This window comes from Podarcis raffonei, chromosome 17 (genome assembly GCF_027172205.1).
Source record: "Podarcis raffonei isolate rPodRaf1 chromosome 17, rPodRaf1.pri, whole genome shotgun sequence".
NCBI classification, from domain to species: domain Eukaryota; kingdom Metazoa; phylum Chordata; class Lepidosauria; order Squamata; family Lacertidae; genus Podarcis; species Podarcis raffonei.
The window spans coordinates 4442502-4459038 of NC_070618.1; the positions used below are offsets into that span (position 1 = coordinate 4442502).

The 16537-nt window shown below is 41.7% G+C and overlaps 1 protein-coding gene across 1 annotated transcript in view; it reads left to right on the forward strand.

Annotated features, from left to right (window-relative positions):
* DGKQ (diacylglycerol kinase theta) overlaps window positions 1-16245 on the forward strand; it is a 64574-nt gene extending 48329 nt beyond the window's left edge. The window contains exons 15-23 of the mRNA XM_053371259.1: window positions 1372-1487; window positions 5911-6062; window positions 8125-8273; window positions 8564-8745; window positions 8976-9076; window positions 10432-10578; window positions 12750-12861; window positions 13538-13690; window positions 15532-16245. Coding sequence (XP_053227234.1) covers window positions 1372-1487; window positions 5911-6062; window positions 8125-8273; window positions 8564-8745; window positions 8976-9076; window positions 10432-10578; window positions 12750-12861; window positions 13538-13690; window positions 15532-15630 — 1211 coding nt within the window. The 3' untranslated portion in view covers window positions 15631-16245. The remainder of the gene's footprint in view (window positions 1-1371; window positions 1488-5910; window positions 6063-8124; window positions 8274-8563; window positions 8746-8975; window positions 9077-10431; window positions 10579-12749; window positions 12862-13537; window positions 13691-15531) is intronic.
* Window positions 16246-16537: the final 292 nt, after the last annotated feature.

The following is a 16537-nucleotide window of genomic DNA, read 5'->3' on the forward strand; positions in this document are numbered from 1 at the left end:
GACAGATAATCTAATCAGCCAATCACATGTCGCTGGGGAAACAAGCAGCCTCCGTCTGCAGAACATTCAACAATGGAGGCCTGGGCAAGGGGGCGGGGCCAGAAAGGGAGCCAGCGATCGACCACACATCCGCTCTATAAGACACACAGACATTTCCCCTTACTTTTTAGGAGGAAAAAAGTGCGTCTTATGGAAAGAAAAATATGGTCCCTGCAAATATGTCAAAATGTACTTGTGAAGATGCAATTGCACTATAACAAAAACCAAAAACACCAGCCTGGAAAAACTGGGAGCAAATGTGTATTTAGAAAAAAACAGATTGTGTTGAAAGGTTCTGTGTTGCATACCTTCCTATGATGCCCATTTAAATCATACCATGCCTCTTGCGTAATTCCTGTTTCAGTAATCATTTTAAGGGCGGAAATACACTTTACCATCAACACAGTCTACTTATCTCACTTTCTCCTGTAACATGCAAAGATACTTACTCATGCTGTAACATAAATGTCACTATCTCCACAAGCCAATGATGTGGCGCATGGGGAACAAGCAATATGAGCAAGAATGCCTTCTGAGGGTTTTGTCTTGGAGCCCTGTTTCATGTTTCCCTTGAACAGATTTGAAATCCCCCTACTTTTCTTGACAACCTGTTGAAAAACATAGCAATTTGTAGCACAGCTGTCCTCTCTGGAGGAAGATTAAGTGCACTGTTCAAGATGCTACGTACTTATTGTCCCCTCTTACGTTTAGCTTAGATTCTGGCCCTATTTGAGCTCTTAGATATTGATTTGCAGCTCTTCTGACCTTAACTGCTCATGGTCAGATGGCAAATTGATCTGGAAGGTGGTGTGCTAAGCACTAAAATGTCAAAGAGTGTTCTGTCTACGTAGGAATATGGGACATTGACGTATACCAAGTCAGAGCGCTGGTTCATCAGTCTCAGTGCTGTCTTCAGTGGCTGGCAGTGACTCTTTAGGTCTTTAGGGGTCTCTCCCAAACCTACCTGGAGGTGCTGAGAATTGGAACAGGAGACCCTTTGATGCAAAACATGTGCTTTACCACTGAGCCACGACCCTTTCCCATAGAAACTCCATTGGGAGAAACAGACCCTCTGTTGGGTAGAGAAGGTACCATCAAAAAGGTGTATCATAGCTGTGCTCATGTTGTCAAAGAATAACCTCAGTCACCCAGAGACACCAACCTGACCAGGTTTAGGCCTCTTTAACTTTTGTGAGCTGAGTTGCGTTCAGCGCACTCAATCTTCGTTGTATATACCCTTAGTGACACGATAAAGATATTGCATCATATCACTATGTGCATTTATGTGTGTATGGCCTTTAAAAAAATAATTCTTGACTTAATTTGTTCTAGGTGCTGTTGTACTAGAAATTTCATGTTTTGCTGAAGCCGAAAGACTCTATATGCTAGCTAAAGACACCACTGTTAATGACAAGCCACTAACTGCAGTTGTCATCCCTGAGGTTCTGGTAAGAACAATTGTCTTCCAAGTTCTATAAGAAATTAACTAATGCTCAGACGATAAATATAGCATGTTTCATGTGCAAAGCAGAGATTGGATGGTCATCTGTCATGTGTGATCCAGTTGAGATTTCTGCATTTCAGTGGGTTGGACTAGGTGGCCCTCAGGGTTCCTTCCAATTCTACAATTCCATAATTCTATGATTCTATGAACTCCACATGAAAATAAATTAAATCCAGCCCTACTTTGCTTGGCCATTTTACTCTGGCTACGGAGGGGATGGGAGCAATTAACAAATAAGGGAATGGAGCAAAGTTTACTGCCAACAAAGGAATGTGTGGTTATAAACAAAGAACAGTCATGTTTGATTTTGTCCTTAAAATAATGAGCTATTTTTGTTCTACCTAAAAGAAAAACAGCTTTAACATTTATAATCTTGAAGGATAGTTAAAATGTGACTTAAATAACAAAGCTGTCTGTATGTTGAGAGCATAATGATGGATTAATTTACTCCACTTTAAGGTACCCTTTAAAAAATGAGTCCATATCTACTTGGCTCTCTTGAAGCCTGTTGTGTGAGCTCATAAGTAATTTCTAAACTACTTTGCCAAGTTTAAGCTTCTTGAAATATGAGAATGCATAGTGGCCTCTTAAGCAAGCATTTGCGTTAGTATGGGAGCCTCTTCCCTCTGGTGAGATTTACATGCCACTCAGCAAGGTATATGTGTGTGAAAGTAGCAGGTACATGAACGAGACCAACAGCTTAGGTCTTTCTCTCCATACTGATTTATTCACTACCTAACCTGTTGGTTGCAGTGCCGGATTGTGCTATTGCTGGTGCTTGCGTCTGGGGCCAGAACAGGTCGTGTTTTTTTCTTATGAAGTGTAGGAAAAATGGCATTCTAAATATAGGCTTTGAAGATTGCATGATGAATAATGGGTGCAGTTGCATATATCTTTGATTTATAATGAAGCTTTTGGAAAGCCTCCACTCTAACTTGAAGATAAACGGCGAGAGTGACAGTTCTTGCTGTTTTTCCATCACCAATGCAGAGGCCCCTGTGCATATTATTTTAATACAGAAACTGGATTGACATAAATAAGAGTCAGGTTACACCAGCATTCACCAACTTGTTCAGGCCAGTGGGCACGTTCGGAATTTTGAGAAAGTTTCAGAGGCACCAGTAACAAAATGACTGCCATCGAGTTGGGGCATAACACAAATTGGGTGCATTGGGAGCATATAGGACAGGCTGAACCTGTGCAAACAGGAAGAACAAATAATATCTCATGCATTATGATTTTTAATGGTGGTATTTACAGTGGTACCTCAGGTTACATACGCTTCAGGTTACAGACTCCGCTAACCCAGAAATAGTATCTCGGGTTAAGAACTTTGCTTCAGGATGAGAACAGAAATTGTGCTCCGGCGGCACGGCAGCAGCGGGAGGCCCCATTAGCTAAAGTGGTGCTTCAGGTTAAGAACAGTTTCAGGTTAAGAACGGACCTCTGGAACGAATTAAGTACTTAACCCAAGGTACCACTGTACTGAAATTGTTTGCAGGCATCATAGGAAGTACTGTGCTGGTAATCCCTACTCTTCATCTAAGCAGCTTTGCCTTTGAGATGACTGAAGTCTCCCCCATCTACAGGCCAAGAAAATTTAAGATCACACATGGGAACAGAGGAGTTACTGGTTGATTTTCTCTGTTTAGCCCTGCATGGCTCTCATTTTCTCTGAGAATTGTGAGAGTGAAGAGCAGGAAAAACTGCTGCAGGAAGAGAGATGCAAAGATAAACAGGAGTGGCTTCTTATATTGAGCTTTGCCTTCATGGAAAGTAAAGCACGAAATTCACACACACGTAATGCTAAGCTATAGTTTAGTAATACTAGAAGAAACTGTGGTGAGCTTTGCTCTTGCACTCCTGCCCCCTTTCTTCAGCAGCATGGCTATGAGGAGGACTTAAAAAGCTCTTTCTTCCATTTTAGATTGTTGTCATCTGGACCCAGAGTGTGGCTAATCTTAGCTAGGGTTAATGGAAACAAGCTAACTTCAAACCATACTGTATGAGCTATCCTGATTTAACTAACCATAGTTAAGACAAACCATGGTTTGTGATTTGAACAACATGCTCAACTGCTGTTAACCAAAAGTGCATTCGGAAGCACTAATGCTTATGTAATCATAGTGGTTTCACATTTGTTTCACTCCACATACAATCACTAGGAAGTTGAGGCCCATTGTAATCATGCCAAGTATTCTAATGATTAAAAGGGAAGAGCTGTTCTAGTGCATATAGAATATAGAAGCAGAATAATATTCCTATCTGAACTAGCTAGTTACAGTCTTTTAGACTCTGGGGTTCTTTTTCAGGTGTATGTGTGTAAATTTAAACCAACAATTAAGTAACAATGAAGTAAGTACCAATGGCTGAGGATGAACGGTGGTTTATGATTGGCAATCAGACCATAATTTGAAACTATGGTCTGGAGTGGGTTAGCAAATCATGAATTGTGCTAACCGTGGTTTACATGTGATATCTGAATTTACCAACCTGTAGTTAGCACTGTTGCTCTGCCTCTGGTGACCTGTGAATCTTAAGTATTGAACAAATGGAAAACCAAAGCAGAGATCTGTTCTAAAACATAGTTTGCCAGTGTGGTCAGCAGCTCAGCATTTTCTTCAGTTCCAAATTGTGGTTAGTGCGAACCATGGTGTGATGTCTGATACATCTCATGATGTATCCTGCCATTGTTGATCTGTAGGCACAAACAGATCTGGGTTTGGTTGTGTTAGGTCATTCATTCTATGCAGAATAAATCTCTCTCTGTAGCTGCCAGCTCTTATTTGCCTAAGCTAACAAAAGTTGCTTTCTTCCATTGCTGGTATGATTACCAGTTGCCTACTGAGATAGAAGCAAGCTGTCCATGTGTTTTAGCAGCTGCCTGAAACAATCAGTACCTTATCCTCAATTCCGATTATAAATTGAGGATTGTTGCAATCTTGCCTCTGTCATGAACTGGCACCGCATTTTGTGTAAGAAAACATTATTGGTGTGGGTATGCTAAGTCTTGTTTGGAGCAAGTGGGTGCAGCGTTGTTGTTGTTTAGTCGTTTAGTCGTGTCTGACTTTTCGTGACCCCCTGGACCAGAGCACGCCAGGCATTCCTGTCTTCCACTGCCTCCCGCAGTTTGGTCAAACCCATGTTGGTAGCTTCGGGAACACTGTCCAACCATCTCGTCCTCTGTCGTCCCCTTCTCCTTGTGCCCTCCATCTTTCCCAACATCAGGGTCTTTTCCAGGGAGTCTTCTCTTCTCATGAGGTGGCCAAAGTACTGGAGCCTCAGCTTCACGATCTGTCCTTCCAGTGAGCACTCAGGGCTGATTTCCTTCAGAATGGAGAGGTTTGATCTTCTTGCAGTCAATGGGACTCTCAAGAGTCTCCTCCAGCACCATAATTCAAAAGCATCCATTCTTCGGCAATCAGCCTTCTTTATGGTCCAGCTCTCACTTCCATACAGTAGGTGCAGTAGGAACAGCATATACATATCTTTTTAAACAAGTTGTGTACACATGCCGAAGCCCCAGTCCCATCATTCATCCCAGGGATACATTTAAAGAAGCAAACATGTTGATTCTACTTCAAACAGAAAACATGATGGTTGCCGTTACAGTTGAAGTATGGAGCTGCCCTCTTACTGGGCGCTGTTAGATATGCCACTGCTTTTGAACCACCACCTGATTATCTTACAAGATCTTCATGGTTTGCAAGTTAGTTGTAAGCTGCAATAATGTTTATGAACCACTTCAGGCATAATAAATGAGCTGTATAGCTGTTGCTTGTTAATGTGTTTGTGGGATACTCTCCCCAGGGAGGCTTGCCTGGCGCCTTGATTACATATCTTCAGGCACCAAGCAAAAACAGTCCTCTTCTATAGCCTTTAAACCAGGGGAGTATTGTTTGGTTTTTATTGTGTTATGTATTTTTGTGTTTTTATACTGTAAACCGCCCTGTGGTCCTCAGATGAAGAGCACTATATACATGTAATAAATAAATGTGTAGAAGAGCTAAATTATAGTTCACCACCTGTGTAAATATTACTTCCAAAAAGTACAGAATTTGCATCATTTATATTGTAGGAAATGGTTTAGTTCTTTATTTAGCCTTAAGTGCCGAGCTCCTGCGTTGCTTGCATGTACAAAAAAGAGGGGCAACCCCCCCCCCGTAATTCTTAAAATTGTTGTTTTTTTTAATGCTGCAGTGAAAAAACCTAAAACTGAGAATGAGGTAAAGTAGATAGTGCCCTGAGCCTCTTAGAAGCCCATGTTTTATGTTTTCCTTTTTTAGGCTTCATTGGGTATTTTTGGAATGGTGTCTGTTTGAGTACATGTGCAGCGTTGTTTAACCACTTCTTTCCCCCTCTTCTAGCAAACCAACCTTCCTCAGAACTGCTGCCCATTGCTTGTATTTGTGAATCCAAAGAGTGGAGGACTTAAAGGCCGGGCTTTGCTCTACAGTTTTAGAAAACTGTTAAATCCTCATCAAGTCTTTGAACTAACGAATGGAGGACCACTGCCTGGGTAATTATTAGGTTTTGCCCAATTCAGATATCTCTCTTAATGTTGTTGTTGTTTGTTTGTTTGTTTGTTTGTTTTGCAAGTGGTACTTTAATGGTGTGTTGGGCTCCTTGCTTTCATTCTTCCACTTCCTAGTCTTGAAAGAAAATTATACAGTTCAGCCGCTGGAACTAAGCTGCTTGATCCTCAACAATGCTTAGGTGGAGAGACTATCTGAGAGCCACATGCAAGGTCTTTGGAGAAAGAATTGGGTGTATATACCATGAATGAAACCAGTAACCTTTGCCTCCCACCTCACCCTTTCTCCTCCTTGAAGCCCTTCCATGATATGGCATTGTGTGTGATAGAGCTGGTTTAAGAATTTGTACTTTGGTTGCAATTCAACATTGCACTATTACAACCGTTCCATCAAGGCAAGTATTTCTCCTTGCCAGGTAGAAATGTCTGCTCTCTCCTCCCCCCATGCAGTGATGTGGAGGTTCTCCCAACCCCCCAGAACTGATTTGGGGTGGGGCATGCACAGTGGGAGGAGAGTAGGGCTGGGCGATACCTGGTTTTCAACATTGATATAGCATCAGCTAAACACCGTGAGATACTGAAACAGCACGATGTCTGAAATAAGGATGGGGCTATGTAGAGGCATTGGCTGGCTTCATGGTTTCCACTCCCACATAGTGTTTTTTGATAGTGCACACACACATCATGATTTGTGATATATTGCCAGGTCAAAAATTGCGAAACTGATATCACAATATGGACTTCACACCGATTTGGGATGATATATCGCCCAGCCCTAGAGGAGAGGGAGAGAAAGTCTAATTTAGCTCCTGCTAGTGCAACTGTTCAGCTGAATCCAACCCATGGTTCATTTTTACTTAAAACTGTTTTCTCACAATGTCGTCATAAAGGCATACTTGCTTTCAACATTGGCCAGCAAACAAACACAAGGGTTGGGTTTTGAAAAACTGTTTAAGGTGCTTCCAAGGTCTTAGCAGCTGTCCAGTGGGATTTGTTAGGGGTTTCGTTTTTTCTTTGAACATAGCTGCTATGCTGCGTCATAAATAATTTCTGAAACCCCATACTTTAGTAGTGGTGTAGAGCTCCTGTTTGCAGATTGCCAATCCAAAGCCTCATGGATGTGCAGGACTTCTTGTCCAGGTCTTTGGACCCCAGCCATCAGTTTCAAAAGCTTTGCATTGTGGAAACTGGGCACAGCTGCAGTGTGAGGAGTAGTACAGCTGAGGATGATCACTGCCAATGCCAAAAGACTCAGTGGCATTGGGGATGTATAACCCTCGTGTCAAATAATAAACCTTTTCACCATTTCCAACAGCTTTTACTGTCAGCTAACAGAACTGTAGGGGTGGGCTTAATAAATAGCATTTCTATTTTTACATCTGGCATTTGGCAGCAGTTAAACAAATGCAACAGAAGCTCATTTGTTTGTACAGTGATGTCCCAAGTGTGAACTGAGAGTGAAAACTGCAAAGTCTAATGATCTTTCTTGTCTTTTATTGAAAATTAGAGTGAACTGTTATTATCTGACTTAAAGAGTCAATCTATTTTCCTTTTGCAGTTTGCTACATCTTTCAGTCTAAGGTAGCGGTGGCCCCTATTATTTCTATAGGATTGTTTATATTTTAGTATGATGAAAGCCTCCTTGGGGAGCTAACCTTCCAAGTGTTGAAATAAATAAGTGTGTATAATGCTTTTTTATTTTAAAAAAATCAATTAAAATTGCTACCAGTGGTTCTTTGTTGTACTAGTAGTTGGGGTCTTTTTCACTCTCTCTTTTTAGCATTAGGCTAGCTAGGCATATTTCATATACACTTGGAAACCACTTGGTAAGTCCCATAATACTCTGGAGATAAACATGTGGTCCTGCATTCAAAGAACTGCACAACTTGTTGGAAGGGAACTTTGGATCACATGAAACACATATTTTTGAGACTTAGGCTACAACCCTATATCCACTAAATAATTAGAGACCTGAATGTGTGTTTGAATTTAACAGCATTGCTTCAAATAAGTTGTGCTCACTTGTGTTTTGCTTTTTATATTGAAGGTTTCACACATTCTCTCAAATTCCATGTTTCCGAATACTGGTGTGTGGTGGTGATGGCACTGTTGGTTGGGTTCTTGGCGCTCTGGAAGAGATCAGACACAAGCTTGCCTGTTCAGAGCCGTCGGTGGCTATTTTACCTTTGGGAACAGGTGAGTTTGAAACTGGATTTCAGGAACAGCAATGCGAAATTGTTATTTGCACTCATGACTTCACAGGTTCCCTCCTCCCCTGAAAATATTCTGGTTTGCTGTTCTGGCGAGCAGGATATTTGTTAATGATGAGGTCAAGTGCAACAAAAAGTTTAAAGCGGTGTAAATTTGCAGGTTACATTAAAAGAAAAATGTGGCACAGAAGTAGGTAGTAGCCATGATCTGTTTTGGAGTGAGGGCTTTTGCTTTCATATAGGTTGTTAACAAAAACTTGTCCTTTTTAAAAACAGGTAATGACTTGGGGAGGGTGCTCCGCTGGGGCGCTGGATATAGTGGCGAAGATCCATACTCGATTCTGATATCTGTAGATGAAGCTGATGATGTGCTTATGGATCGCTGGACCATCCTTTTAGATGCTCAAGAGGCTATTGAAAGCGCAGAAAATGGTGTGTTAGAGCCTGAGCCTCCTAAGGTATTTTTCTCGTGTTTATTTTGTTATCACCCTGCCCCTGTTACGCCCCCTTTTCTGGCCGCTTCTGGGTTGCCGTGATGCGTGTGTGTGTGTTGTTGGGTGTCAGTGGATGTGCGTGAATCGGTCGTTGCCTGTAGTTGAAGGGGTTGTGATGTGAATGTTCCGGTCTGGTGGTTGGAAATTAAAAAATCTGGACTAGTTGTAAAATTTTACTTTTTCTATTTTATTAGATTGTGCAAATGAACAATTACTGTGGCCTTGGAATTGATGCAGAGCTGAGCCTAGGTTTTCATCATGCCAGGGAAGAGGAGCCAGACAAATTCAATAGCAGGTATGTGGACCCTGTTCTTGTACAAATGGATAAAACTTTCTCATTCATATTCACAGTGAAAAACATGGATGCTTATTTCTTTGACACTGCCTAAGATTATTTTGTTCCTGCTGTAACATTTTTGGCCTCTGTATATAATCCCTATATATAGATATATATATTTACTTTTAAATATATATATTTACTTTCCCCTGGGGTATCAGGTACATCAATAAATGGACATTAGCTTGGAATTGTCCCATGGTGTAGGCAAAGCCTTATTTGCACTTACATCAATATGAAACAGGTGGGTGTGGGAGCACTTTTTTGTGGCTTCCTGCCACACCCTCTCTGTGAATTGGAACCATGTAGGCAGGATCTGTAATGTGGTTTTCCCTGTCTGATTTAAACCACTACCAAGATCTGTTTACATGACTGTTCTGAAGAGCTTCTTTCTTTCACAACTGCAAACCGTAATTAGTTGGCCTCAGCTTAACCCATCACTGCAAAATCTGTGTTTTTTAAGATGAATTAGAATGTTGTGGACTTGCCTGGAAGTTCGGACCACAGTTTAGGGTGTTCTGACTATTCAGTATTCCTTAATGTTCAGAAGCCAAGCTTCCAGTTACATCCTTTGTTAGGGAATTTTGGGTATATGGTCTTGAAAGGCTATGAATCTCCTTAGGTAGCATTCCTCTCATCATCCCCACTAAGGATAAATAATGGGAAACTAGGTTTGGGTGTGTACAGGAACAAAGAAACTAGTTTGAGTGAGTTTTAGAGGGGGGCAAGGGAGAGATGGATGAACTGGGAGCTGAAGAAAGGTAGGCACTATTTGGGGTTCTGGAGATCTGACAGGGCAGTGGAATTGTTGTTTGTAAAAGTGATATAAGGTGTACCTCCACCTATGCTTAAATTGTAGATTTGTAAGTAAGCACAAATATTACATAAACACCACTTTCCACATAGCTCCCTAGTAAATATTCATAGGATCAAACTGTTTTTTTCACTCTGAATTCAATTTCCTGATTAGATTTCTGGACATTTGTTTTGATATTTCCATTTAAGGGTGTATTTAGCCAGGTTATGCTATGAAACAGCAGGCTACCAGGGAAGATCAGTAGGTTTGTTTTGAATTGTCCCATTCTTGGGAGCTGTAGTATGTAGTTGTACATGTTGTTCAACCTTTTTGTGTATGTGTTTTAGCTTGTGTTTTAGCTATATTCTGCACCTGAGTATTTTCTTACCTTAAAAAGAAAAAAATGAGTCTCCCTGAGTACATTTTCATCTTCAATTTTTTATCAGCAAGGAAAGCAAAACCAGTGATGCAGTATGAAGCGTTCTGTTTGTGTTGAATGAAGACTTTCTTTTTCTAGGTTTCACAACAAAGGTGTCTATGTAAAAGTTGGGTTGCAGAAAATGAGCCACACAAGAAATCTTCATAAAGAAATAAAGCTTCAAGTGGACCAGCATGAAGTTGAACTTCCAAATATTGAAGGCCTTATTTTCATTAATATTCCCAGGTAGAAACCATACATATGTCTGTGCATGCAGTTTTGTGAGAGTTCTTGTCTTTTGGAGGAAAAGAATCCTGCTGTTATGGTTGCACCCTGTTCTGCATTTTAATAGCCAAAATCTCTTCAATAGGATTCCTCCATTTAGCTTCAGCTTCACTTACACTGAAAGTATATCACAGTGGGTCAGGTGTCAGCAAGAACTGTTTGCAGAGTTGAAATACATTGATTTGAAGAGAGGCAACTATTTTGAGAAAGTGTAGCCCATTTCAGAAATGTGTAAAGACACACGTTAAGACAGAGAGTCTGGGCTGCTCTGTTCATTCCCCCTTCTGCCTTTGTCCATTCAGCTTGTGACGGTTTGAAGAGCTGCTTTACATTGAGTCATACCATTGATCCTCCTAGCTCAGTAATCATTTGTTCCAGTTGGCAACAGCTTTTCATTGTTTTCCAAATTCTTTCCCTCCCCCCTTCAAACGAGAGATGCCAGCAGCCTTCTAAGTGCAAAACATGGGCTACATCACTATGTTCTTATTCCTTTAAATATAGAGTTACAGCACAAATGAATTGAACAAAACCAGTGCTGCTAACGTTCTTGATGAAATAGACCCAGACAAACCTTAGATAAATCAGCATCTGTTCAAAGAGTGGTCAGATGCAAATGGATAATAATTTTTAAAGGGGAATTGGAAGAAGGTTTTGATGATGATTTTTTTAAAAAAAATCTATACATTTTCTTTATATAAGAAATGTTTGTTTTCTTTCTAACGTTTCTCAGTAAATTAAAAGATAATGTATTATGGGCCTGGTATTCTGACTCAACCTAAACTGCAGGACTAGTTTCTTACACAGTCATATTCCCCTCCAAATAAATTGTATAATGATAGCACATCTCTTAAGGTCCCTATATCATGTCTAGATAGTATATGCCTCTCTAACTAGAAAATCTCCATTCTAGCTAAGCAGCTTGATAGACTAGCTGATACATTATGCTTGCTGGTGGAGTTAGGGTTCATCAGGATATCCGTTCTCTTCTTATTTATATATCTTCATGGCAGAACCTTTAAAGTGTTACTAGATTAGCATAAAGTATTTGTAGTTAGTGTAAGGTTAAATTCTCACCCCCACTTCGTTTAGTAACTCGTGCTGTCTTCTGAAGTATCCTAAAGTGCCCTCTGCTGGTCATTAAGTCAAAAGCACAGAGTCTGCCAGGAGGTTGGTGACTTTCCTGATAATCAGAGTGCGTTGTAGATCTCTGGCCCCGATGGCAATATGAAAATATCTCTGGACAAATCATTACTCCTAGACAGAAGGGCTATGTTCACAGCTGGTTATGGTTCCTTTAACTCCATGCTTAACAAAGTTGTAGTTTGAGCACAACTCCAGCTTTATCTGCCACTACCAAAAGTAAAATACATACTTGAGAGGACATATTTGCATTTTACACAGCCGAATGAGTACTATGCCTGTCACATCTTTTGCCTCCTTGTGGTCAAATTGCAACCATTCTGTTTCAGTGTGTTACGGATTTTAACATCACAGAACTAAAAAGCATCACATGAGTGTTTTGATGTTGACAAGCAATGAGAAGCCTACCTGGGAGGTGGTTTGAGGGCACAAGTATGGCTTCTGAAGGAAAAATAAGTTTAGTGAATATATTAATGATTAATTGAATGGGAATGGACTCTTTTTGCTCCCCCGCCTTAGAGGTTCAAAGTGGTCCCTTCCAGATGTTATTGGACTGCATCGCTCATCATCCCAGACCACTGGTCCTTCTAGCTGGGGTGGATGGAGCAACATCTGGATGGCACCATGTTGTTTAAGGAGTTTCCCATCCCCAGCTCCATTCACTTCAGTGGGTGCATCTCCTTTCCTGCACTTTAATGCTATGGGTCAGGGCAGCTCACAGGGCCACTTAAGAAGTGTCAACAAAAGAAGCACAAGTGACTCTTTGCACTTCTGGACAGTAGAAGACATGGGCCTCATACTTCTCATTGCTTCTGTAAGAAGGATGAACTATAAGCATGAAGGTTGCTGGTTTGGGAACATATTCATGTAATTATTTTATGTTATGTTATAAAATAATTCTCTGTAGGAGGATATTACGCTGCACTGATTAAAGAACAAGGTACTTGCTTTTGCAAAATTTGTTACTTACAGTTATTTTGTATTATGTCCAGCTGGGGTTCTGGTGCCGATCTTTGGGGGTCTGATAACGATAATCGGTTTGAAAAACCAAGAATTGACGATGGCTTACTAGAAGTAGTTGGTGTCACTGGAGTTGTTCACATGGTAAGTCTAGTGTTAAACGTCATTGCATTCAGCTAAATCAGACAGAACCATTAGCACCTTATATCTAAAAATATCTTCCTTTGACTCATAAAGGCAATGTGACGCCAATCATAACAGTATTTTCACCCCATTTGACTTGACATGGGATGCCTTAAGTCATAAATGAAATTTAAATTGATATCTAAAGAGAGGTTGTAAAAATAAACTGTATTGGTGATCAAAGTACAATGCAACCTTGGTTCTCAAACTTAATCCATTCCAGAAGTCCGTTTGACTCCTGAAATATTTGAAAACCAAGGCATGGCTTCTGATTGGCGCAGGCGCCCCAGAAACAATAGCCAACAGCCGTATCAGATGTTTGGCTTCCAGAAACCTGGAACACTTACTTCCGGGTTTTTGGCATTCGGGAGCCGATTTGTTCATCAACTAAGTTGTTTGAGAACCAAGGTTCCACTGTATTCTCTTACCATTCCCCCCCCTAATAAATACATTCTCTGGTCACAATTCTGGGAATGTTTCATGTGAAGAAAAGCTTAGGAAAGATTTCCAGAATTGTAAATATCTAGTACACTCGTGCTATAAGTTTGATAAATACTTTATCTTGTAAAACAAGTTTGTGGTTTCTCTTTACATTGATATTTGATTTTGAAAGGACGGTTCTGATTGTTCTCCATAGGGTCAAGTCCAGGGGGGTCTACGTTCAGGCATCCGAATAGCCCAGGGCTCCTACTTCCGGTTGACGCTTTTGAAGCCAATCCCAGTACAAGTTGATGGAGAGCCCTGGATCCAGCCACCAGGCCAGATCATTATTTCTACAGCAGGACCAAAGGTATTGATAAACATTTTGTGTTGAGAATGTTATAGAGATAGGGCATTAAAATGCATACACCCTATACCTATAGACCAAGGCAGCCCAACTTTTCATACCAAGTGGGCCGCGCACTGCCTTGCCAAGTGGGGAGGGAGTGAGGGAGGCTAATATTTGTGTCCCCCCCCCCAACCTTTGCACTGCCTTTCCAAAGCTGGCTAAGCAAGGTGCCGGGCTTTAAGGAGGAGGCGCAAGACTTTAGCAGGGTCCTACAGCCCTCCCGGGACATGGGTGGCGCTGTGGGTTAAACCACAGAGCCTAGGACTTGCTGATCACAAGGTCGGCGGTCCGAATCCCCGCGACGGGGTGAGCTCCCGTTGCTCGGTCCCTGCTCCTGCCAACCTAGCAGTTCGAAAGCATGTCAAAGTGCAAGTAGATAAATAGGTACCGCTCTGGCGGGAAGGTAAACAGTGTTTCCGTGCGCTGCTCTGGTTCACCAGAAGCGGCTTAGTCATGCTGGCCACATGACCCGGAAGCTGTACGCCGGCTCCCTCGGCCAATAAAGCGAGATGAGCGCCGCAACCCCAGAGTTGGCCACACCTGGACCTAATGGTCAGGGGTCCCTTTACCTTACAGCCCCCCCCACCTCCTTCCCAAAGCTGGGAAAACGCTAACTAGGCTTTGGGAAGGAGACGCGAGGACTCTAGGACCCTGTCACAACCCTCACACTTCCTTTCTAAAGCCCAGTGCCTCACTTAGTCGGCTTTTGGAAGGTGGCACAAGGGCTGGGGGTGTGGGGGTGTGTAAAATGTTGCTGCACTTGGGTCATGCATTGGACCACCCTACTATGGACCATAAATATTCAGAAGAAGAAGAAGAAGAAGAAGAGTTTGGATTTGATATCCCGCCTTTGACTCCCCTTCAGGAGTCTCAAAGCGGCTAACATTCTCCTTTCCCTTCCTCCCCCACAACAAACACTCTGTGATGTGAATGAGGCTGAGAGACTTCAGAGAAGTGTGACTAGCCCAAGGTCACCCAGCAGCTGCATGTGGAGGAGCGGAGACGCGAACCCAGTTCCCCAGATTACGAGACTACCGCTCCTAACCACTACACCACACTGGCTCCCTGAATGATCCCTTTCAGATCATTCCGGTTCAGACACAATCCAAGTTGGCTTGTTAAGCTGCATGAGCTTTGTGCCTGCAGCCCCATTCTCCCTCCCTACCTTCTTGGCATGCTGTGACGGAAGTCTTCCTGGCTTAATTTACCATAGTTTCCTATTACATCTCAACCAGAATCGGAACAAACCAGGATCCAAAACTAATTTCAGGCATGGTTTTAAATTGTGGTTTATTCCAATTCCGGCCATTACAATTTTCCATTAAGTTAATTTACCTGGGAAGTTTTTACTGTTAGCCTGCCAGAAAGGGCTAACTGGTGCAAGCATAATGCTCTTGCACATTTCAGCTTGTAGAATTGATGTTGCATCCAAAATGGGCAATGTCTAAGGTAGGGTTCGCTAACCCACAGCCCAGATCCAGTTCCCCAAGGTGCACTGCGTTATCTCTTGAGAAAGATGGATGGATTAAAAATAAGTAACATCTGTGCTATGGGGGTGTTTTCTTAGCATGTACGCTCTGAAATGTTGAAAGAGTCCATGTCAATTAAACGCCCACCTTTAAATCTCAACTCTAGTCTACCCTAGCAGCCTTTTGTTATGTATTTTACCAATACCTGTAGATGGGAAAGAAGAAAATGGGGTGTAAAGCTGCTTGTTGACATTAAGAAAAAATTCTTTCGAATAAGGATGTATTTCAAGAAAGGTTGTGTTGTGGTGATTGTTTTTAACATATTTATTACAGGTTCATATGTTAAAGAAATCGAAACAGAAACAGAAAAAATCAGGAAATTTAAAGGACTCAAGATCTGAGAGCATGATGGTCAATGAAGTGGGACGCTGATGGAAAATGATATCCACAGAGCAATGCAGCACGCCTACTATAGATGAGATGGATCTGCCTGGTGTAAAACTGTATTTGTACAGTTCCAAGTTAAGAATTGGTTGCACAAGAGCCTGTTGTAATTATATTTCCATGTTTGTTGTACAGTGCCTATCCTGTAGCCGACATGAGATTTAGTTTATGCATCTCATGTTGGTCGGAGAAGTTCGCATTAGGTAGCCTTCCCATAAACCATTAACCAGTTTTTGCTTCATGCCCGTAGCCAATAGAGCAGAGATCCCATTATGCCATACTCTTTATATACTACGTTTTCCTCACCTTATTCTCCCTGGGAGTCACTTATTTTTATAAAATAAGTTTTTAACCCTTAAAAACACATCCCAAACCTACTTAAAGAGTTTTAAAGCTAGGCGTTCCCCAAGAGGGAAACATGGTGAAGGGATAAAATTGTCACTTTTGTGTTGTTGCTGATTACTTGTGCAATAAGTAGGATTGGGAGCAAATGGATATCATTCCAGCGGCACAATCCCATTTTCCGCTGCACTAGGTGTGCTGCCACCATGCCAAGGTTCGCTACAACGTTCCTGGCAGATTCCAGTTAAGGCAGGCTCTTCCAAACTGTAGCTCCTTCCCAAGTCTGCAAAGCACAGATTACCCAACACTCCCTTGATTGGAAAGATGCACTCAGCAGAGAGCTGGCAGGCTTGGCTGAATGCAATGGGGATCACCTCCCGCATGCATAGCTCTGTATGGATTGTGCCTCGGATATTTAGCTACTTTTTTATTTGCCTGCATGAACACTTCCACACTACTCAATGGCTGTGTCTACATGTAATGGTAAACAACGTCTTATCATCCAGACCAGGGATTGTGGTTCTCAGTTTCAAAGCTAGCCAGCTGCAAACCA